A 26,452-nucleotide genomic window follows, 5' to 3' on the forward strand; every position below is an offset into this window, starting at 1 on the left:
GAATATTGTTTATTAGTAATATGGTAACACTCGTGATGCGCACATTTATTAGTGTCAACCATTATACACATTTTTATAATGATAAATTATAAATTATATATTTATACTAGCATTAAAAATATGTTAATATTTAAAAACAATAATGTAATTAAGGTCATACTTCAAATATGACATGATCGGTTTGTCATTGTAATTAGCATTTAGAAATAAGCCTTCAAAAGAGTTATGAAGTAATTGCTGATTAATAAACAAATTCTATAATAGTCGTTCACACAGTGGATTATGTTAAACAACGCCTAAACAAATATTGTTTTCATCATGTAATTGTGTTTGAAGAACTTCATGTAATTAAAATTAACATACATTCATTGACTGCTTGTGTTTTTTTACTTTTTCGCTGGCGATATAATCTCATTCTTTGAACTGCTGTAATATCTGTCTTGCCGAAAAAAATATTTCCTATTTTAGTAACTTCAAAGATTTACTGAAACTACTAATAATATAGAATTAATTTATAGTACACAGCACAAATGTTTAATTTGTTTTATTATTTTCGAAGAACAGGGTAAAATATTCTTCTGATTCAGGCATGTTTCATTAAATCAAGATTTGTACTACGATGTAACTTTAAAATGTTTATTTATCTATGCCGATTTTCTTGTTGATATTGGTACGCATACAACGTTGATGCCGGTACGCATACAACGACAGATCTCTATTCACATACACGACGACTAATCACAATCGACCCGTATAGAAATGATTTCATCGAGAGCGAATGACGAATCATTGGCACTCGACTCGGCCGTAACGCACTTCCGTTAAAATTCACTACAAAATTGTCTAAAACAAATATTATAAAAAATCATCACTTTTGAAGAAAAAAATATTAGAATCTCATTAATTAACTAAATAAGTCAAACCCTCATTTTTTGCATCGGGCTGCATTTATGCCAAATAATTTTAGAAGTTTATCATAATATTAGTGTGTAATACAAATTTATATATATATATATATATATATATATATATATATAATATTTATTATGGCGCCCAAAGGTCACAACATGAGTTATCAGTTTGAAGAAACTCCAATAAATCGTTTGTCACAAAACTTACAAATTAATGTTGTTCAAACTACTTCGAAAAAGTATTTTAAATCGATATAAAAAATTAAAATTATAGTTACGTAATATAAATACGGGGTATTATAATTTTAGCGAGCTCTACAGGGCGCATTTTTAAAATCAGTCGATCTTGTTAGTGAAAAATGTAATCTCTATCTTTTTTAATTTTTAAAAAATATTTTTGAAATGAAACTTATTTAGGCGCAACTAGGGTATAAATCCGTACAAATACAGAATTTATTAATCAGCAATTACTTCATGTTCATTTCTAAATGCTAATTACAATGACAAACCGATCATGTTATATTTGAAATATGACATGATCGGTTTGTCGTTTTTGAATATTTTACATATTTTTAATGCTATCATTATATAAATGTGTATAATGGTTGACACTAGTAAATGTGTGCATCACGAGTGTTACCATTTTACTAAGAAACATTATTCAAATTTGATATATGATGTATTTATTTTTACTTAAATGCCATCTTGTACAGTAGCAAATAAGTTTTATTTCAATCGCGTGTGATCCTTAAGCGCACTCTTTTTATATTTTTTTTTACTAAATTTTATTCTTCGAATATTTCATTACGGTACGGGAAGTTCCAGCAATTTGCCTTAAGGCACGATGCCATACACCACTAGTTTTTTTTATTTCAAATTAACACTTTCGTCTATCAACACTATTTACTATAATTCTAGTCAGTACAGTAAAAACTTGTGCAATTTTTTAAACAACTTAAAATTACTGCCGAACGAAAAAAGATAGACTCATAAACTTTCAAGATAAAATTTAACTTATAAAATTCTCTATAAGACTGTCTAAAACAAGTTTTAACTAAAATAATAAAATACGTTTCGAATCGTAATTGTTGTCAGCACTAAAGTTCAGTTGAGGCCACGGCGGAGTGTGTGCATGAATTCTGAAAATTTAAGTAAACATTTTGCTCTCTTTGTAGAATGTTTGGAATTAATTTGTTGTTAATAAATTAGTATTACTATATAATTATTTTAATAAATTTAATTGTTAATATATTAATTGGTTGTTGATAAATTAATTTGTTATTAATTTAAATAAGGATAAAAGTGTGAGTGATGTGTCAGAGGGCGAGAAAAACTTAGTGTTGAATTTTTTGCTAGTGTTAATAATTATTTTTAAAATATTCTTAGTGCACTAGTTTAATCAACTATTTAAGGTTTAATATTTATAACACATTTTTTATATTTTTAAAGAACGATATTCTAAATTTCTCCTAAATTTTTAAAAAAATTCTAGGAATGGAATTAGGATTTCAAAACAAGGTTTTATCTATCAGATTTCTATCTATTTCTATTTCTATTTGTTGTTAATAAATTAATTTGTCTTTAACGATTTAAGTCAAAGAGAGAAAAGTGAGTGAGATTGATGTGTTAGCAGTGTTTTATTGGTTTTTATGTAATAACTGTTTTAAAATATTAATTATTAACCCTCAGTGTGCTAGTTAAAATAGCAATTTGAATGTCGAATATTTTAAATTCTGAAAAGAAATGTTCTAGTTAGGAAAAGAAGTGTTTTTGCTGATTGATTTATTTATTATTATTTTATTTGATCAAGTTAAAATGATTTTTTAATATTTTTCATTTTTCGGGAACAATTTCAATAATATTACAATTTTTTGACAGCGTTTGGATGTTTTTTTCAAATTTAACAACAAATATACCTAAAACTTAAGAAGTCTTACTTAAGAACGTGACATTAATATAAACTTGTTCAACAAATTAAGACTTTATGTATTTTTTTTAATTTGAAAAAAAAAATAGAACTGTTTATTCAATCTTCTCTTTCTCTTTCAATCTTGTTTCTTCTTTTAATTTCTAATTCTATCTAACTCTTATCTTTTTTTATTTCTTTATTCTTCATTTTCGTTCTTCTTTTAACTTCTAACTCTATTCTATCTCAAATCAACAATTCAAGTTCTACTTAAATCGGAACATTTACCACTTCTTCATTTTTTTCTTTCTTTTAATCTTGTTTCTTTTTCTAACTTCTGATTCTATTCAACTCTTTTCTTCTTTTGTTTCTTTATTCTTCTTTATCTTCTATCTTTCGTTCTTCTTCTAACTTCTAGTTCTATTCTATTTCAAATCAACAATTCAAATTCTACTTAATTAACTCGGAGCATTAATCACTTCTTCATTCTTCTCTCTGCTTCTTCTAACTTCTAATTCTATTCAACTCTTTTCTTCTTTTGTTTCTTCATTCTTCTTTTTCTTCTAACCTTCCTTCTTCTTCTAACTTCTAATTCTATTCTATCTCAAATCAACAATTCAAATTCTACTGAACTCGAAACATTTACTTCTTCATTCTTCTCTCTCACCTAATCATGTTCTTCATTCTTCTCACTTCTACTTCTATTTAACTCCTATCTTCTTTTGTTTCTTCAATCTTCTTTTACTCCTAATCATGCTCTTTCTTCTAACTTCTCATTCTATTTTATTTTAAATTCTACTTAACTCGGAACATTTACCACTTCTTCATACTTCTCTCCCTTCTATTCTTGTTTCTTCTTCTAACTTCTAATTTTATTCAACTCCTATCTTCTTTTGTTTCTTCATTCTTCTTTTTCTTCTAACCTTCCTTCTTTTTCTAACTTCTAACTTTATTCTATCTCAAATCCATAATATCCTTCTTTTCTTTTTACTTTAACTTTTTTTGTAACTAAATTTTAAAAAATATAAGAGTATGGCTCAGTTTCAATATTCTTTTCTTCCAAATGATTTAAAATTCTTTAAATCAACCAACACCGGTGTTAACCAGATTAAATAAATAAAATCTTATTATCAATCAAATGATTCACAAGAATTAGGTTGAAAGTACAAAAAAAATTAAACAATACTTTTATCTAATTCAATTCAAGACAATTTGTCACGTAGGCACATGTCACTGATGAAGACGTTTGTGAAAAAAAGTGTGAAAAATATAACAAAAATTTTGGGAAAAAGTGATATAAATCAAATTGATTTGATTTTAGTTTAAATTTAATATTTATATCTGTGCACATGTAATAATAATAACTTGTAGTCTGCCCGAAGGCAGGTCCATGGTTTAAGAGCCACCACAAACAAATGATTCCCTTACCCTTCATCCTATTACCACTACACCCCTTCCCCATTTTTTTATTTTTTTTTATTTTATGTATTTTCCTTTCCAAACTTCTGCTTTGATGCTTCTTGATCCTGTGCTTCGGCTTTCAGTTCCCTATATTTTCTCTTCTCGCGTAAGTCGTCAATCGTCTGCATTCTTCTTCTTCCCTTTTCTTTTGTTCCTTCTATTTTATCCTCGATGAAGTCTTGCAGGAGGCAATTTTTTTGCAACAGAGGTCCAATCCAGTTTCCTTTTCTTTTCAGTGTGCACATGTATACACATTTATACACAGTTTTACATTTTTATACACAAATTTTATTCACATTTACAGCACACATTAATACAAATATATACGTTTTATACTTTGATATGTTTATGTACATTATACATTTTTTACATTAATATTTAATATATTATGCGATGTATAATATATTAATAATGTACATTTTCACATTTATGTGCAAAGTAGAATATTATACAATTTTACATTTATATACAGAGATTTATATATTATTACTTTTTTCTACACAGTTTTAATTAATATATTTATTTGAACATTCCTTTTTTTGTTAGAAATAGCCTCACTTTTTTACATTTTATACTATCTATATTATATCATATATTATCTTTATATCTTTATTATGTCTTATACTATCTTTATATGCTATCTTTACATACCTAATACTATCAAATTTTTTCTATATTTTTTTTGCCTTCTAACCACGCTTCTTCTTTTAACTATTAATTCTATTTTATCACAAACCAACAATTCAAATTCTACTTAACTCGGAGCATTCACCACTTCTTCATGCTTCTCTCTCTTCTAATCTCGTTTCTTTATTTAACTTCTAATTCTATACGACTCCTATCTTCCTTTTACTTCTTCATCCTTGTTCTTCTTTTAATCTTTCTTCTTCTTTTATTTTTATATTTCTATTCTATCTCAAATCAACTATTCAAATTTTTTAACTCGGAGCATTTACTACTTCTTCATTCTTCCCTCTCTACTAATCTTGTTTCTTCTTCTAACTTCTAATTTTATTTTTTTCCGGTCTTTCCTTATCTCTTTATTCTTTTTACCTCTATCTTTCGTTCTTCTTCTAACTTCTAATTTTTCTTCTATCTCAATTCAACAATTCAAATTCTACTTACTCAGAGTATTTATCACTTCCTCATTCTTCTCTCTCTTCTAATATTGTTTCTTTTTCTAACTTCTAATTCTATTCATTTCCGGTCTTCTCTTATTTCTTCATTCTTCTTTCTCTTCTATTCTTCTTTCTTCTTGTAACTTCTAATTCTATTCTATCGCAATTCAACTCTTCATTCTTCTCTCTCTTCTATTCTCTCTTCTACTCTAATCTAGTTTTTGCATTCTTTCTTCCATTCTATTCAACTCCTATCTTCTTTTATTTCTTCATTCTTCTTTTTATCTTCGTGTGTTCTAAGCAATCTTTCTTTTTACTTCTAACTCAATTAAACTATTCGAATTTACGTAATTTTAAATTGAACAATACAATTTTTTTATACATTTAATATTAACAATTAATTTTGTATATTTTTACAAATCAATACACAGTTTTATATACTTATACCTTTTCAGTGCAAAAAAAAGTGTTAGTGTAAAAGAATTGTTTCATAATATATTTTTTTTCATTCAGGACTTCTAGTGTGTTATATTTATTTAGTGCCAATCAATATTACTTTTATTAAATTATTACAACAATGTATCAAAAATAAACCCAAAGTTACATAATTTTGATAAAAAAAAAACGAAAAATACTAAAGTGATGTTTCAAAAAACTTCAAATAATATATTACGTGGTGCCAAAAGACCCAAAAGTGTTTTAAATAATATTTTAAAATTTAAAAAATACGAAATAAATAAGATTTTTATTATCTGTTAATTTTTGTATAATATTATTTAAGTTTTCGTTGTGGTAAGAAAAATAAGGATGTGATTTCTTGAAGAAAAACATATTGTGAGCTTTTTTGGAATTCGGAAGATCTTTGTGGATTTAGACAGGTGAGAAATTTATTTTAATTTATTTAGATAAAGTTTGAATATTTATATATATGTATATATATATATATATATATATATATATATATATATCTTATATATAAAATTCTTCTGTAATGGTGTATGAAAGCATAATCTTCCTAAAGATTATCAGGATTTTAATAATTCTTTCTAAACTTTAAGGGAATTTTCTAGGATTTTTTGATTTATAGAAATATAGTTAGATTGTGGAAATAAATGGAAAAAATTACAAAAAACCGCTTATCATTGTTTGATCTTGAAAATATTTAAGGCATAGTTTGACATTGAAAACAAATGAAGACTGTCATTTGCCAAACATTTCCATTCATTTATAGGCTAAGACAATATTAAAATATAATATATTTATGATTATGAATAAGAAAAATGTAATGTCTACATTATTATTGCCGAAAAGCAGCTGAAATGTGCCAAAAATTAAAATAATATAAGATACAATATATATTTGGCAGATGTGGATTATCAGTGAATATACCCTATTTAATTCAATTTGACGGATTATTATTTTTTAACTAATGCAGTCGTGTTTTGCCTTACTTTACTAAATCACAATACAAAAAAATTACTTATTCAAAAAATTATTTAGAAGTTTCATTGTGTCAAAAATTCATATGTTTGGCAGTGGATACGGAATATTTACTCAAGTCAATGGAGCGTTTTGAATCTGAATTTTTTTACTGTGCTCCAATTTGCATTAAATTTTGGAATTTGGTTCATTTTACTCTTAAGTTCAAAAGTGAAAATAATAGACTCCTTTGCCACTTCCCGGGGGGATGACATCCCTCTCAGTGGTGTAATTTTCAAAATAACGTGGGATATCGATAGAAAAACTAATTATAAGATGTTTTATAATGTTTTTCAAAAAAGCAAATACTTTTCAAGTTACTGGCTACTAAAAATTCGTTTCTTCATGACGTTTTTCATCATTTTTTTGCAAATATCCCCAAAAATATATATTTTAACGACAATCATACAATGAACAAAATTATATCAATTATAATCTTAATAAATCGATGAATAATATTTTTTGCAAATAAATAAATAGCTTTGAGTTTGATAACTCTATAATTTACAATTTAACTTTAACTAACTTTATATTTAATAATGCAATTATTTATTTATATTATTTTCTTATATTTATTTATGTTTTTATTATTTTTTATTAAGTAAATTTTATCTAGTTTCCAAAAACAAGAACAAATTTTCAAAAAACTTATCCAAAAAAAAGTTTCAAACAAAATACCAAAAAATAAATCGTTTAAATTTTTACCCTCACCCACATACATACAAAATGTATTACACATTATAATACTAAAAAAGTAAATAGTCTTTTTAATTTTTTTTATCCCGACTCACAGTTGTAGAAGCACTTTATTACAATTTTTAGTGGTGGGGATAAAACAGATTCGTAGTTTGATGATTTTAACTCTTGAATTCATTTTATATTTTGCAAACGAAAGAACAGGTCGGTTCGAATTTATAAAAAAAAATATTTATAAATAATTTAATCAATAAATATTGTGCGAATTAAATAATAAATATATAAACAATCGAATAAAAGTGTAAATAATAAATATCTGCATATATTTTTTTAATTAAATTGTTTAAACTTTTTTTAGTTCTATTTGCAATGTGTGCATTTTGTGTTTAAATTTTGTGCAAAAAAAGTTTGTGGATACTTTTTATTGGTTTTGCAAAAAAATAAAAGTAAGTAATTAATAATAATAATTAATTAAGTACAGTAGAAGCACATTAAGACGATTTTGCTTGATATGTTTAATTTATTTATATTAGAATATGGTTATTGTTTATTAATATTTTTTATTGATATTACTTAGATTTTTAGTGAGCTCTGCAGAACTTACTGTTCGCATAATATATTCTAAATATATTTTTTTCATTATATCTATTTTAGCAACAAATTTCAAAATTAAAGATTTCACTTTTTTAATTTGAGTTATTAAATTTTTAGTGAAATTTTGTTAAATTTGGTTAGTGCAAAAAAAACTTTTTCTATTAGTAAAATTGAAAAACTTGGAAGCTTAATTGACAATCTACAACATTAGCAGACAATTTGTAATATTTTCATATAATTTCCAACATGTTTACATAATTTACAATATTTTACACACTTTACAACATTTCTGCACAATAATAGATAATTATGCTCTGACAATCTACATTAATTAATTTCAAACGTTTGCAGACAATTTCCAACGTTTGCAGATAATTTCCAACGTTTGCAGATAATTTCCAACGTTTGGCAGACAATTTCCAATTTTGGCAGACAATTGCCGACGTTTGCACACAAAATTTCCAACGTTTGCAGACAATTGCCAACGTTTGTAGACAATTTTTAACTTTTGCAGATAATTTCCAACGTTTGGAGGCAATTGCCAATATTGGCAGACAATTGCCAACTTTTGCAGGCAATTTCCAATATTGGCAGTCAATTGATTGCCAACGTTTGCAGACAATTTTCAATATTGGCAGACAGTTGCCAACGTTTGCAGACAATTTTCAACATTGGCAGACAATTGCCAACGTTTGCAGACAATTTCCAACGTTTGCAGACAATTTCCAACGTTTGCAGACAATTTCCAACATTTGCAGACAATTTCCAACATTTGCAGACAATTTCCAACATTGGCAGACAATTCATTGCCAACATTGGCGGACAATTGCCAATATTAGCAGACAATTGTCAATATTGGCGGACAATTGCCAATATTGGCGGATAATTGCCAATATTGGCAAACAATTGCCAACGTTTGCAGACAATTTCCAACATTGGCAGACAATTGCCAACGTTTGCAGACAATTGCCAACGTTTACAGACAATTGCCAACGTTTGCAGACAATTTTCAGTATTTGCAGACAATTGCTAATGTTGGTAGAAAACTGGCAACATTGGCAGCCAATTTGTCGCCAACATTGGCAGCCAATTTGTCGCCAACATTGGCAGCCAATTTGTCGCCAACATTGGCAGCCAATTAGTTGCCAACATTGTTAGACAATTGCCAACATTGGCAGCCAATTAATTGCTAACATTAGCAGACAGTTGCCAATAGTTTTAATCAATTTCCATACAATTGAAAACATTTCAAGACAATATTTTTATATAATTTACAACAAATTAACGCTCTAATGCCTTTTGAACTTAATTTTCTTTAGAAGTTACACTTCAAGAATATAATAACACATCAATAAATCTAAAATTATTATTTACTAACATTTTTCATATTTTCAGCCATAAACCATCTCTGTCACCATCAACATACTCTGTCACCACTCCTCCATTCCTCACGATGGGCAAGTTCCCTCCAAGATGCTGCCCAATGCCAACCCTGATCCTGACCTACCTCCTACTCCTGTTCTGCCTTTCTGATCCAATCGTGGCCAACGGGAGTCCCCAATGCCAAAACCTGAGGAAGGACATAACTCCTTGCACTTGCAAGAAACAGGAGAGCAGTCGTTATGATAACTACAGGGTGTTCTGCGAAGGAATGGGATCCTTCGAGCAGATTGCGGACAGTTTAAGGGATAGTTTTTCTCCTGAGGAGACTGTCGATTTGAGGATCACCTATTCCCAGATGAACGACTTGAGTTTGAGGAGCTTCCAGGAGTTGGGCATCACTGTGACCAATTTGAAGTTGAACTATGATGAGATAAGGTAAGAAGAAATATTTATATTTAATAGGATGAACTAAGATTGGTTTAGTATTCAATAAGTCTAACTCATGCTTGGTGGGCTTTTTAATGGATATACCAAGTTGGTGTAGAGTTCGGCAATTGGTTAGTTGGTTATGTAGATTGTTTGAAGTTGAACCATGATGTGATCAGGTAAAAGAAGTTTGTAGACATTGGCTTTAGTATTTGGTTCCTAACTAGTGATTTTGCTGGTGATTTTAAAGTATACCGAGTTGTCCTGGCTGGGACAACAGGAATTCTCCTGTTAAGAAGTTTTGTACTTTGTATTAATTTGTCTCTAAGAGATTGGACATCTCTTTGGCTAAAAGTGAATTTTGGATAGATTTTTGTTCTTAATAGCATTTTTAAAATATACCGAGTTGTTGCAGAGTTTTTTGTTATTAGACAATGTTGTAGATAATTTAATAGTGTATCAATATCTCTTTTACATCATTCATATTAATCGAATGGTTCAAAAGTTCTCAGAGATTGGACATCTCTGTGCCTAAAAGTGAATTTTGAATAGATTTTTGTTCGTAATAGCAATTTTAGAATATACCGAGTTGTTGTAGAGATTTTTGTTATTAGACAATGTTGTAGATTATTTAATAGTGTATCAATTTCTCTTTTACACCATTCATATTAATCGAATGGTTCAAAAGTTGTTAGAGATTGGACATCATGGTTGGGTGACCAAGAAGTTAATTTTCAATACTTTTTGTTTTAATTGCGATTTTCAAGTATATCGAGTTGTTGTAAAGTTTCTGGTGACAGATAATCTTGTAGAATATTTAAGTTTTCATTAATTTGTCTTTTACATCATTCATATTAATCGAATGGTTCAAAAGTTCTAAGAGATTGGACATCTCTGTGACTAAAAGTGAAGTTTGAATAGATTTTTGTTCTTAATAGCGATTTTGAAGTATACTGAGTTGTTGCAGAGTTTTTTGCTATTAGACAATCTTGTAGATTATTTAATAGTGTATCAATCTTTTACATCATTCATATTAATCGAATGGTTCAAAAGTTGTTGGAGATTGGGCATCATGGTTGGGTGACCAAGAAGTTAATTTCAAATATTTTTTGTTTTAACGGCGATTTTGAAGCATACCGAGTTGTTGTAAAGACAATCTTGTAGATTATTTAAGTTTTCATCAATTTGTCTTTTACATCATTCATATTAATCGAATTGTCTAAAAGTTGTAAGAGATTAGGCATCAATTTGACCAATCCGAAGTTGCACTAATCAGGATGGTGTAGTTTTATGATTGCAATTTTAAAGAATACCGAGTGGCTTTTGAGGTTTTTGTTGTTAGACAATGTTGTACATCATTTAATTTTGTATCAATTTGTCTTTTATATTAATCGAATGGTTTAAATGATACAAGAGATATAATAAACAAATGCCTAAACAAGTTTCTTGTTTGTTTCCTGCGGGCCGACTATATGAATAGTGTCTTAATACTATTTTTTATATTTTTGGTGTATTTATTGAAATTTCAAATATGTTTTCATTGGTTTTCCAAAGCGAATGTTTGTATTTTTAAAAATCCACAGAATATTATAATATCTGTGAATGTTATCAGTAGCATTCGAACGACACTTCCCTTTTGAGAGATTTATCATATGTTGGCAGCAAAAATCGTCATACGGACATTTCTGAATAAAATATACAAATATACACAAATATACATAATATACACATATTTACACATGTGCATACACACATATATGTGCAAAATCGAACACGTGGTAAATTTTATAAATATTTCGACTAATTTATACATATTTATACACTTCTAATTAGTTTAGATATTTTTAACATTTTAAAACGAGCTTTCATATAATAATATTATTGTACTCAATAAATAAAATAATAAATGAATAAATATATATGCTCATTGTATACAATTAATTGTATACACTTATACACAATTGTATACACTTATACACTTTTTAAATATAGGTATTTAAAATATACATTTCTTCGTGTTTATATCCAGTTCTAAGAGCTTTGATATATTTATATACTATTCTTCTTTTCTTCTATTTCTATTCTTCCTATTCTATTTCTTCTATTCTATTCCTTCCTTTCTTCTTCTATTCTATTTCTATTCTATTGTTTCTTTTCTTTATTCTTTTATTCTATATGCATTCTTCTCTTTCTTACATGCATTTTAATTACATGTTATTATCATTCCTATTCATTTCCACATATTTATAGTAATAATCTGAAAATTTTGATATATTTACACATCATAAATACATTTACTTAATTCATACATTTTAAGTAAACTGATACACATCTTTAAACTTTTTGTCTTATTTTTACACATTTACACACTGAAAACACATTTACATAATAATACACCCAATAATTCTACAAATTTTTGCAAATTTATATGATTGTATTAGACTTAACAGATAATTATGCACATTTATATATATATTCATAAATATTTTATATAACTAATTTATCTTTTCTTTTTTAATTCCATTTTTTTTTCTTTTTTAACTTCCCGTAGGGCAAGTTATAGTAATCGCAAAAAAATCGAAAATAAATTTTTTATATATATTTTTACGTTTCAGAGGTTTCTGAACATTTTGGCATACCTTAGAAAAAATGGATGTATGTGTGTGTGTGTGTATGTGTGTGTGTATGTATGTACGTGTGTGTATGTATGTGCGGATACAAATTTTTGTCGACGATTTCGGGAACACGGATCAACCGATTTGAATAATTCAAAAAGCATTCGATTCGTATTGATAAGGAAACGTGCTGATTAGTTTTTGGCGAAGGCAGGTCTAGCCGTTCCGAAGATACGGGGCAAAAAGTGCCGAAAATGGTAACTCAGTTTTTAAGAGAACGGAGCGTCCGATTTTAATAATTCAAAAAACATTTTACTTGTATTGACAAGATGAAGAATTGATCAAATTTTCATGAGGGCAGGTCTAGCGGTTTCGGAGATCTAACGAAAAAAGTAAAAAAAAATGCCATTTTGCGGTCAAAAATGATCATTAGACATATGCACATCAAATTATCAGATATTTTATAGAGATTTTAACAATAAGTATAAATTTTGTTTACATTCCTATGGGTTCCGTACCAATGTTTATCCGTTAGACAGCAACGCGGCGCTTACGCGCTTTATATTTTGTCTCTATGCAGTTAAAGCAGTACGATTGCTTTGAAAAAAAGTTCAGATCTTCCAAAATATGTCAAAATAGAGAAAACATTTTCTTAGGCGCGACTAGGGTGTAAATCCATAGAAATGCAACGGAAATGCGTTACGCCAGAACTGTACGTCACTCGCCTTCGATGAAATCATTTCTATACAGGTCGATTGTGATTAGTCGTCTCGTATGTGAAAAGAGATCTGTCGTTGTATGCGTACCGGCATCAACGTTGTATGCGTACCGATATGAACAAGGAAACCGGCATAGATAAATAAACATTTTAAAGTTACATCGTAGTACAAATCTTGATTTAATGAAAAATGCCTGAATCAGAAGAATATTTTACCCTGTTCCTTGAAAATAATAAAACAAATTAAACATTTGTGCCGTGTATTAAACGTAAGTTTATTGATTAGAAATTATTTCTATATTATTCGTAGTTTCTATAAATCTTTGGAGTTAATAAAATAGAAAATATTTTTTAGGCAAGACAGGTATTACAGCTGTTCAAGAATGAGATAAAATCGCCAGCGAAAAATAAAAAAATACAAGCAGTCAATGAATGTATGTTAATTTTAATTACATGAAGTTCTTCAAACACAATTACATGATGAGTGAAGTTGCGAAAACAATATTTGTTTAGGCGTTGTTCAACATAATCCACTGTGTGAACGAATATTATAGAATTTATTAATCAGCTTCATTTCTCTAATGAAGGTTCATTTCTAAATGCTAATTACAATGACAAACCGATTATGTCGTATTTGAAGAATGACTTTAATTACATTATTGTTTTAAATATTATACATATTTTTAATTCTACTATAAATATATAATGTATAATTTATCATTATATAAATGTGTATAATGGTTGACACTAATAAATTATATTTCAGATCTTCATTCTTACATTCTATGTACGTTTTTCTCTTTCTTACATTCAATTTATTTATAAAATATCATAGGCCTAAGAAAAGTTCATTAATTATAAAAATTCATTATAGTTTGGATTAATAAGTCGCACTGATAGGACATGGGGTACCACATCCCTCTAAAGTCATGTTAAGTTTGGTCTCAAACGATTCAGAATGCTTAAAGCGTAGAGAAAACACAGAATCAGATTTTCTGGTAAAACAAACTTCGGGATTTGAAGTAAAATAAAACGTGTTCGTGTTTGAAGTCGTAAAACAGTTTTAATTAATCCCAAAGAAAAATTTAATACGTAGGAAGTTCTCTTAAAGATTATTTCCTGTTTTTAAGTTTAACACGCATCATGACGGTAAATTCGTAAACTTGGACATTTGCATATATATACAAATATACGTTTATATATTCATATATATATATATATATATATATATATACGTTTATATAATTATCAATGCAACTGTGATAATTCACAAATTGAAATTTGATATTTACAAAACAGATACATTACGTTATTATCATCATCAAACATGTGCTTAAACATATATACATATATATGTATATATATATATATATATATATATATACAAATTTACACGTTTTTACACGTGTTCACGTTTGCTATACACTCATACATATTAGTGTACATTTGTATAAACTTTTGCACACCTCTAAACATTCAAACACTAAAAATTATTCAAACATTTTATATACAAATTTTTGTATCTAAACTATTCATTTTGATACATTTCAAATGGTATACATATGTATATGCATTTTTAAATATTTATACACTTTTATACACATTTTACACTTTATTCATTTCATTTTACCCCTTACATATTACCTTACGGTTCACACATTATATTTATACACATTCTATACAAATTTATACATTTATCTAATTAATTTCCCATTTCCCAGTTATAATAATGGGCCGAAAATCGAAAATGAAAATTTTTGCATTTCTCGACGTTTTGAAGGTTTCTGAACATTTTGGCATGCCTCAGAAAAAATTGATGTGTGTGTGTGTGTATATATATGTATGGATACAAATTTCCAGTCACGTTTTCGAGCGCACGGATCAACCGATTTGAATGGTTCAAAAAACATTCGATTTCCATTGATAGGGAGATGTGCTGATTAGTTTTTGGCAAAGGCAGGTCAAGCCGATACGGAGATAAAAAGCAAAGAGTGCAGGAAATACAAATCGAGTTTTTGAGAGAACGGAGTATCGGATTTGAATAATCTAAAAAACATTCTATTTATAATGATTGGGAGAAGTGGTTATTAGTTTTTGGCAGAAGCAGGCCCAGCCGCTTCGAAGATACAGAGCTAAATATACAAAAAATGGCAGTTTTTGAGAGAAAATAGCATCCGAATTGAATGGTTCAAAAAACTTGTGTGCTTATGTTGACAATATCATTGCTTTTGGAAAAAAAATTATTTAAATTTTTTTTTGTTTTCAACTTTTTTTTGTGTATCGAAAATAATTCAGATTTCAATTTTATTCCTGGCTAAAGTTTCAAAGCTCACTTATATATACTTTACTTACTACGCTTTACTATATACTTACTTTAAATACATATTTTTGACTTTGTGATTCAGTTTATACAATTCTTATAAATATTATACAATGTTACAGTATTTATAATAATCTATTTGAAAACATTCAATATTCCCCGAACATTTCGTTACGGTACCGGAAGTTCCAGCAATTTGCCTCAAGGCACGATGCCATGCACCCCAATAGTTAATTATAATTATTATCATAGTTTTAAATTCAAATAGGATTTTAAACGAGTAAAATTCCTATACAGAGTTGTAAAAAGAATTAATCTGCATGGCGCCTGATTTATAAATTGAGATAATCGTATAAAACGCATTCCTGTGTATATACATTTATACATGCATATATATATATATATATATATATATATATATATATATATATATATATATATATATATATATATATATATTTACATATATACAAATATGTATATACATATATGTATGTATGTAAGAATATATCTTTACAAGTAATTGACTTTCATATCACATTATTTCTGATAAAGATCTATAATGTAAGTAATTGCTCATTTTAATCTGTCTCACTTGTTTATATACATTTATACATGTTCAAACACACTTATACATATTTATACACATTTTTACAAATTGAATACGTATGTATACACATTTTGAAATATTTATACACATTTTACACATTATTAACTTCCCATAGGGTAAATTATAGTAATCGCGAAAAAACGAAAATTAAAATTTTTATATATCTTTACGTTTCAGAGGTTTCTGAATATTTTGGCATACCTTAGAAAAAATTGATGTATGTGTGTGTGTGTGCAGATACAAAATTTTGACGACGATTTCGGGAACACGGTTCAACCGATTTCAATTATTCACAAAGTTTAAGAAAACGTAGTGTCCGATTTTAATAATTCAAAAAACATTTTACTTGTATTGAACAACTCATTAAATTTTCATAAAGGCAGATCTAGCGTTTTCGGAGGTCTAGTGAAAAAAGTTAAAAAAAATTTGGCGGTCAAAAATGATCATTAGACATATGCACTTCAAATTATCAGATTTCTTATAGAGATTTTAACAATAAGTATAAATTTTGTTTACATTCCTATGGGTTCCGTACCAATGTTTAACGTTAGACGGCGACGCGGCGCTTACGCGCTTTTATATTTTGTCTCTATGCACTTAAAGCTTTGGAAAAATGTTCAGAACTTCCAAAATATTTCAAAATAAAGGAAACATTTTTTTTTCAAAAAGTCTTTCCAAAAAAATATTTCCAAAAATTTATAGTTTCTCGAAAATCTAATTTTTTCAAAGTAAAAATTTAAAAATGTTAATCTTTATAAAAAAAATAATTTTTGGTACGGGAAGTTCCAGCAATTTGCCTTAAGGCACCATGCAATGCGCCCCACTAGTGTAAAATATATTTCAACGTTCTAAAAACCAAAATAAAGCTAGAAGGTGTCTACAAGTGCTTCTCAAACTACAACTTCTAATTTTAAAAGTCCAAAAGCTCTGATGCATCTTCTGTAAACTTTGACCTACCCAAGAAACTTTTCATAAAATTTCGTATATCTCTAAACTTACTTAAACATAAATCCAATCTACCAGTGCTTCTCAAACTTTAAGCAATTGGAAAAGTTCTAACGTGCAAAAAACTAATATTTTGTAGTCTAGCTCTTCGGAGAAAATTTGCATAAAATAATACATATCTCCACATTGCGGTTGACCTTTCAAAGTTTCAGAAACTTAAAGCTCCAACCTTACAAGTACTTGTCAAACTTTAAGCTTTTATTTTCAAAAGCCCAACTTTGCACACAATAAATCTCATCATAATCAGCATAAATATTTCATTAAGTTTCCCATCAAGCTCTAATAAATTTTTGAAGTAAAACTTCTTTAGGCGCGACTGGGGTGTAAATCCGTACAAATGCAACGGAAGTGCGTCACGGTTTTCGAAGAAATCATTCCTATACAGGTCGATGATGATTAGACGTCGTGTAATTATATCGCCAGCGAAAAATGAATGTATGTTAATTTTAATTACATTAAGTTCTTCAAACACAATTACATGATAGTGAAGTTGCGAAAACAATATTTGAACAAATATTATAAAATTTATTAATCAGCAATTACTTCATTTCTCTAATAAAGGTTCATTTTTAAATGCTAATTACAATGACAAACCGATCATGTCATATTTGAAGTATGACTTTAATTGCATTATTGTTTTTAAATATTATACATATTTTTAATGCTATTATAAATATATAATTTATAATTTATCATTACATAAATGTGTATAATGGTTGACACTAATAAATACACGAGTGTTATCATATTACTAATAAACAATATTCAAAATTGTTATATGATGTATTTATTTTTACTTAAATACCATCTAGTACAGTAGCAAATAAGTTTTACTTCAATCGCGTGTGAACTTTACGCACACTCTTTTTTTTTTAATTAAACCACTTTCCGTAGGCCTATAATCTTTTAGATTGTTCTATAAGACCATGAACTTTATCAACATACAAAGTTGCATTAAAATTGCAAGACAAAAAATGTTCAAAAATTAATTTCAAAAAAAAATCTGCGAGATTCCCTCGAACAGTTTCAAAATCGGTTCAGCATTTTTGCTTATCTGTTAATTACAAGTCGGATTTTCTGGCAAAAACATAAAATTATCATTTTACTATAGCAATCGATAATTTCATTACTCAGAACTCTATAAATACAAACAAATAGATCCGATATGATTCGTTCCCATGTCAATTTACAGGTCAATTATTTTCCGACACATGTCAATTGACAATTGACAAGTATTATTGACATGTCAATTGATAATTGTTGACACCGATTGACACCATGAGATTTTGTTCAGCGAGGAATTATTGCTCCATCCAAAGGGCGGAGGAAAAATTTACAGAAAATCAGATTTGGTAGTTTTATGGTTTCAAGTCATTCTAAATCGTTTGACAGCAAAATTGGAAAAATAAGAACGTTCACCTATCGATAAAGAAATTAATTTGAACACGAGCTTCTGTTCGCCTGATACAAACATTTTTTGTCAAAATTTTGAAAATTTTACAAGATTTCATTTTTCTTTGGCGTTTTCTCAACTGCTGCACCGATTTTAAAAATTTAAAAGCTCTTTAATGAAACTTTGCAAAGTGCTAAGGCTCTTATTAAAAATATTATAGGCCTATAAAAAGTAGTTTATTTATAAAAATGCATTTGGTGTGTGCCCTTAGGACATACATCATATATAGACATACACCATGTATGTCCTAATCTCAATTTATATTGAGCTAAGTGAAGGTTTTACTCGTGCACTGAGAGTTTAAAAAGTAAACAATATAAAATTTATTGAAGTTTTTGTTTTCTTTTCTTATTTTTGTACGTAGTTTTTTTCCACGAGGAATTTTTGTACTGTTTTTTATATATTATACTTTTGTAGAAAATTTTATCAATTATATATATATATATATATATATATATATATATTAGGGTGGTCCTTAAAATGGTCATTTTCGAATTTCCTTGCTCCCAGGGGCTCAAATGGTTCCAAATAGATAAAAAACAATTCTCAATGAAGTTTTAGCTCTTATTATTAACGTTTAGATAGAGCGCATTCAATCAAAGTTTGTATGGAAAAAGCATGGAAAAATTTTTGAAGTTAAAAAAAATGTTTTAGGTATAACTTAGCGACAAATGAATGAGTTTTATTCATTTGTTTCACTAAATTACATCTAAAAACCATTTTTTAAATTTTTGAAAATTTTTCCATGCTATTTCCATACAAAACTTTGATTGAATTGCGCTTTATCTAAACGTTAATATTAAGAGCTAAAACTTTCAGAGAATTGTTTTTTATCTATTTGGAACCATTTGAGCCCCTGGGAGCAAGGAAATTCGAAAATGACCATTTTAAGGACCACCCTAATATATATATACATTTTTATGTTTGTAATCATCTATTTATGTTACAAATTCAGTTGTAACTATACAATACTAGTATATAACTAGTTTAAAATTGTAATATGCAAAATATTTAATATATATATATATATATATATATATATATATATATACTGATTAAAATATCAAGGATTTTAATTTGTTTACGACTTAACCTCAAAATTTTTATTTCAAATCGTCGTAAACAATTTATGGCATTAGTTAATTAATAATTTATCCAAAATATGATTGACGATTTTACTGCCTACATGTTTATGCTTTTGCCAGAACATCCGATTTGCTGATTTTGTTTCTCTAAGTTTTGTGTCAGTCTGAATCGTTTGACACCAAATTAGAAAATAAAATGTGTATGTGAGCCATTTTTTTAATTTTGTTTGCCTGTTTTCGTGAAACGCCAGAACTGTTCGTCATTTGCTCTCGATGAGATCATTTCTATACGGGTCGATTGTGATTAGTCGTCGTGTATATGAATAGAGATCTGTCGTTGTATGCGTACCAAAAACTAATCAGGTCGATTCCCAACCCATATCTTTCGAACGTAACCATACTAACCATAACATTTCTATTTAATCTGAGAATTGACCCCTAAATCTCACATCTTAAGTTGATTACATACAGTATCAGGAAGTGTATGCAACTTGTTTTAAGGCAAAGTGCCCCTTGCACTTAGTTCATATATTTATCTAATAATTTATCTATTTATCTTTTTCCAGTGAACTATCAACGTCGACTTTCGAAGGTTTGGGCCGGACCCAGTATTTGAGTTTGGCAGACAATGTCCTTTCGGCTGTTCCCAGTTTTATTTTCCAAAATATGCCTCTATTGAAAACAGTCGATTTGGGCAGGGCCAGACTCCAGGAAATCACCCAGGACGATTTTAAGGTCAGTGAAAATAGATTTTTTTTTTATTTTGAAGGAGCATTGTTTGAGGATTTAAAAAATATAGATTTTAATGCAGCACCATAATCACTGGTCTTCAGTCCTCGGTTCATCGTAGTTAACGCATTTACTACCTGATACCGGACTTTTGTTGGTATACCCATTTGGTATACCCAGACCTCAGTGTTTATTGCTGACTATATTAAAGTCAGTAGAAATAGATGTCCCTTTATTAAACAGATATTTCTTCATTGTTGTTGTTTTGAGGTCATTTAAAATCATTTTTTCTTTATTTTTTATTTTTGGGGTCATTGGAAATCATTTTTTCCTTATTTTTTAATTTTGAGATTTTAAAGTCAAAAGAAATGCAAAAATGTACCCTTAAAATCTTTTCTAACTTTTTTTTCTTTCTAGTATGCCCAACAACTGCAGCACGTTGTAGTGGTCAACAATTTGATTTCGAGGATGGACAGACACTCTTTGCCTCCAAAATTATTACATTTGCACGTCGGAAGAAACGCTCTGACCACCCTCAACGGAACTCTAAGAAATTTACAAGAACTAGAATGGTTGTTCATCAACGCCAACCAGCTGACGACACTCGACGACGAAATGCCATCGGTGAGTTATAAAAAATTCTTTAGAGCAGTGATGACCAATATATGTATGTATATCTTTTTATATATAAAAATGGAGCTTGATAAAATGATCCGCTAAAACTCGAAAACGGCTAAACCGATTTGGTCAGTCTTAGTCTTGAAAAATTCGTGCTAATCAGTAGATTGTCGGAAAGGTGAGATATTATTACAAAATCGCGTAGAAACTTTACATTTTTAATTTGTAATTTTATGTAGAAGCGTAATTTAAATAAAACAATGGACGGTGGCTAATACGTTAAATGTCAAAAGTTTTTGACAGATGAAGTTCAACTACGTTTAATATGATGTTTTGCGTGAATATCATTTAATTATAATTAAATTGTAGTAAGTAGTTTTATTTATATACAAAACGATAGTATACGGATCGCAAGTGTAAACTAGAAACTCAAAATATTAACTTTTTGAAATGTTAATATGAAAATACACTTTTTGGCGTTAAGCACTCTTTTTTTGCAAATCATATTTTTCTCAAAATCAATTAAACTTTTCGATTACGTAAAGTTATTATTTAAAAACAAAATTTGGCGCCGGCTATAAAAATCGTTGAATCAAATTCAACTTTTGATTACATTTTTATGAATCATAAAAATGATAAATTCTGTAAACTAAATATTTAAAAAATATAAAAATGATAAGAAATAAGAAATATTAGATTAAAATTTAGTTTAATTGATTTTAAGTAGTATGAAAAATATACCATATATTATAAACATAAAAATGACTTCCAAATTAATTTTTGAACTTAATTTATTATAAAAATACTAATATTAAAGTAAAAATTTGGTAAAAATTATTTGATATAGTATGAAAGTTTTTAAGTATATTATCTAAACTCAGTTTTTGTTTCTAACTATATCTATTATGGTTTTTTAAAAAACGATTTTTAATAAGAAATTGTTTTGAAATATTTTAAGATTGTCTTTTGTGTAGTGCAATTTGCTTATAATATAAAAAAATATTTATCAAAGTACAAAAAATTTGAAAAAAAATTGTAAAATACTATAGCATATTATCTAAAGCCAGCTATAGTCTCAAAACTATATCTAAAACAGTTCTCCTAAAAAGCGTCTTTTAAAATGCATCAACCCATCATCTCCCAGCAAACCACAAACGATTAATTAAGTTAAAATAACGTAGCACGGAGGAGGAAACGCCGTTACGTATTTGGTGGTTACGTTAATAAAGCGTAAATGTTACGTATAGTTGTAACCTTTAATAGACCTCAACGTAGATACTTCGTTTTTGTTAATTACGTAACAGTTACGTTACACTCAGTGGTGTTGTGCTAATATTTTTTGCCGGAACGCTAGAATTTAAAAACCGGTTCATAAACCGGTTCAAAAATCGGTTTTCATGTTTGCTCCGGTTTCGTTCGAAAGGGAAAGAAACAAAAATTATTACAAAAGTCATTTTGTGCACATATATGTATGTTTATTACAATAATAGGAACATTAATAAAAATTAGTTGAATTAAAATTTATACAATTCACTTATTAAATTATTTTCTGTATGTAGCGATTTTTTTTTAATTTTTTTCTGTCGGAACGCGTTCCGGCCCAAAAATGATTTGCCGGAACGACGTTCCGGTGCGTTCCGGCTCGACAACACCACTGGTTACACTGTTATTATTAGCTAATAATTTCATGCAATTAATTTTGTTTTTCATTCCATTATCTATTTTTTACTATTTTTTGCAGAATGGTAACAAATTAATTTTGGTCCATGCAGCAAATAACAGATTGACACATTTACCCCAGAGTTTCAAAGGTTCTCAACATTTGGAGTCGTTGTTCTTTCAGCACAATTTAATCACCGGTTTCAATGGAGCTTTGCAGAGGTGCAGAAAATTGAAGAGATTACAATTCAGTCATAATAATATTAGAGAGGTGAGTAGATAATTAGATAAATAGATAAGTAGATAAAAAGCAAATTGCAAAGACACTAAACAGATTTTGGATACATCTTGCTAGTAAGTTGTTACTACTAATATTTTTTTCTAGTTATTTGATGACGATTTCTTCGAAACCGAAAATCTGGAGGACCTCCAATTGGGCTACAACGAGTTGACGTCCTTAAATGGAAGTCTTTTACCTTTGAAATTATTGAGGACTTTAAATTTAACTCACAATTTGCTCAAGGATTTCTCTGTCCAGGAATTGAGAGGGTTGAGACGATTAAGAGTCGTCGATTTGTCTCATAATCGAGTTGAAAGGATCACTGGACGAATGGAGGTAATAGAGGATATTTTAATTATCTTTATATAATTTTGAAAAAACTTGTGCCAAAAAATATTGAAGAAACGCTTACCATGTGCATCCCAGTCCAAGTAAACATGTTGAGAAAGCACTGTGTTAGGTTTGGACAACATGGCAAGCAAACATGATTTTTTTTTAAATTTCTTTTTATTAATTAACTTTATTTTATTTTATTTGCTAGAATTTAGTCGAATCAGAAACCAGAATTGTAGAACTCCGCCTGGACCACAACCGTCTAACATCTTTAGACGGTGCTCTGATGGGCGTCCAGGGATTAGTAAGACTAAGTGTGGCTCATAATCTAATCGAAAGGATTTCACCAGGTGATCTTATAGGCCTGGATGTCCTCAGAGTCCTGGACGTCAGTCATAACAGACTTACTGCCCTTGAAGAAACAGCAAAGGTAAAATAACCACCTCTCCAGTCTGGTGTGTGTGATATTAATTTATTTATGTTGATAGACCTTTTGCCTGCTTTGGACGAGTTGTTTGCATCTCATAATCGTATCAGAGCTTTGCATCAAGATTTCCATGGTTTGCCTTCGCTGTGCTGGGCAGATTTATCTCACAACGAGATTGAGATTTTGTCTCCTGAGCTTGTGAGACATACGAGGTGCTCGATACATGGAGCACCCTTGAAAATTTATCTCCAAGGTAAGATATATATTTATATAGATAACTAGCAAACCTGACGAACTCCGTTTCGCCACCAGATGGTTTCGTGAGAAAGATGAAGAATTTTTTTATTTGTTTTATATTTGAAAAGGAAAAAAATGATTTTATTACACAACAGTAATGAATTCATTTCGATTACAAAAATTAAGTGTTTTTAGTTGAACTTCTCCAAGTAAATGGAAGTAAATCCGCAAATTATCCGTTTCATTGAAGTGCTCTTTGGTAAACCACATTTTTTGTTTTTTGGTCTGACGTTAACACAAACAAAGCGGATGGTTTTCCAACTCGTGAACAGGCAAGGTTTCGTGAGAAAGATGAAGAATTTTTTTATTTGTTTTATATTTGAAAAGGAAAAAAATGATTTTATTACACAACAGTAATGAATTCATTTCGATTACAAAAATTAAGTGTTTTTAGTTGAACTTCTCCAAGTAAATGGAAGTAAATCCGCAAATTATCCGTTTCATTGAAGTGCTCTTTGGTAAACCACATTTTTTTGTTTTTGGTCTGACGTTAACACAAACAAAGCGGATGGTTTTCCAACTCGTGAACAGGCAACCTATAACTGCCCATGTAAAAAACAATGATTTTCTGAATAATCTATTTGAAATTTATCCCGCAAACACTAAGCGATTGGCCTTGCGACTTATTATTGCGAACGCAAGGCGAACTGGAAATTGCAATCGTTTGAAGTCAAACGGAAGACCAGTCGGAATCATTGGTATGTCAACAAATCGCCAGCAATATTTGATTGAATGGTGAAATTCAGTGCGTGTACATCATTATTCTTTGCGACCAGAATTGCTCATTGACTTAACCAAGCATAATTCTGATAATTCTCACTAATGTCATTACTCGAATTCTTAATTACGGCGCGTAAAGTTCCAGCAATTTGCATTAAGGCACGATGCCATGCACCACTAATTCTTTTAATTATAAACCTTGCGGAGCCCGAGACCTTTCCAACGAATGCAAAATTCGAAATCGGTTCGTGCGTTCTGGAGTTATTTTGTCAGGAAGGAAAACCCGACTTATTTTTATATATCTGTAGATTAAATTGTTATCTTTGTAGTAGAACTCTTCTACTATTTCATTTATATTCTTTTTTTATCAGATAATCCGGTTCTTTGCGATGACCGCTGGCCAGAAACAATGACCGCCATCGAGGGCCAACAGGCTCGAGTCTACGGTTCAACCCAATGTGTGGGCATGGCCATCGTCAACAATGCCAACTCGCCTTTATCAATCGGCGGCCCTGACATAGTAGACTCCATAATTGCTGAAGACGGCACCATAATCGGCGGCCAAAACGTCAACGCCCACAAAATGAACCCTGTAGAAACCCCGAAACCGCTCCCTGCCAAAATCGATACCTTTGACGAAAAATCGACATCGCTGCAGACCGATGCCAAGAACGCAATCGGCGGTTCCATCCTGCAAGGTTCAGGGTTGAATTTGAACGATAACAGGGTGCCGGGGAATCAGAGTGGCGGTTCAGGGTTGGACAACGGTGTCCATAAGTTGCATATTGATGCACAGAAGATCACGAGTGATCAGACTTTGACGGTTTTGACGCTGAACGATGAAAAGACGCCGATAGTGGTGGCACCACCGATGTTATTGCAGCCGGCGGTTGAGAATTTGGCGGTCGATAATACATCGTCGGACGAAATATGAGGTTGGTGGCCGGAAGTAACGGTTTTCGGAAGTAAGTGTGATTTGTTTTGTATTTAGGTAGGTTAAGAAGGGATTCTATTTATGGACGTCCAAAATGACGATTATCTTATTTTATTTTGATTTTATATGAATATTTAAAATTTGAACCTTAAATTTATTGTAAATGCTCTTTTTCTCTTTTTTCTATCATCCTCGTTAAAATTGACGTTTGAAATTTATTTAAGTAAAACTTTTTATACAGTCCTAAGAATTTAAAATTTGAATTCATTTAGAATTTTTGAAAAAGGAAGGAAAATTATATAGCTTACTTTTTTCTCTCTCTTTCAACTTTCTTCAACTACCATTTTATTTACTTCAATTAATCGAAGCCCTTAATATTATTAACTTAATCTTGAAATTATATTATGAAATTAAATTCTGAAAAAATAAAGATAAAAGTAAAAAAGAAAATATGATGATAAATAATATATTTACGCTTTTTTCTCAACATTGACTTCTCTTTCTTTCCCTTTCTTTTTTTCTTTCTCTTTCTCTTTCTTTTGCTTTCTCTTTCTCATCCGCACCTTCTTTCTCAATCTATTTTATTTCCTTTCCTTTCTTTTCTTTCCTTTTCTATCTTTGCTCTTTCTTCCTCTTGTTTTTCCTCACTTTTTTAACAACTCCTATACTCTGCCT

General features: G+C 29.2%; 2 protein-coding genes across 2 annotated transcripts in view; both read left to right on the forward strand.

The window, feature by feature from the left end:
* Positions 1 to 9,307, forward strand: part of LOC113363064 (HBS1-like protein) — a 28,370-nt gene extending 19,063 nt beyond the window's left edge. The window contains 2 exon segments of the mRNA XM_026605551.1: positions 8,680 to 8,875; positions 9,088 to 9,307. Coding sequence (XP_026461336.1) covers positions 8,680 to 8,875; positions 9,088 to 9,307 — 416 coding nt within the window.
* Positions 9,308 to 9,618: 311 nt separating this feature from the next.
* On the forward strand, positions 9,619 to 25,777 carry LOC113363065 (podocan-like protein 1). Its single transcript, XM_026605552.1, is given in 8 exon segments — positions 9,619 to 9,983; positions 20,347 to 20,515; positions 20,927 to 21,133; positions 22,869 to 23,057; positions 23,172 to 23,402; positions 23,608 to 23,854; positions 23,888 to 24,079; positions 25,215 to 25,777. Coding segments are annotated over 8 exon segments (2,163 nt in total).
* The last annotated feature ends 675 nt before the right edge of the window (positions 25,778 to 26,452 follow it).

Source organism: Ctenocephalides felis, unplaced genomic scaffold (assembly GCF_003426905.1).
Source record: "Ctenocephalides felis isolate EL2017-DRISC unplaced genomic scaffold, ASM342690v1 CF-g0.4_SCAFFOLD_00845, whole genome shotgun sequence".
NCBI classification, from domain to species: domain Eukaryota; kingdom Metazoa; phylum Arthropoda; class Insecta; order Siphonaptera; family Pulicidae; genus Ctenocephalides; species Ctenocephalides felis.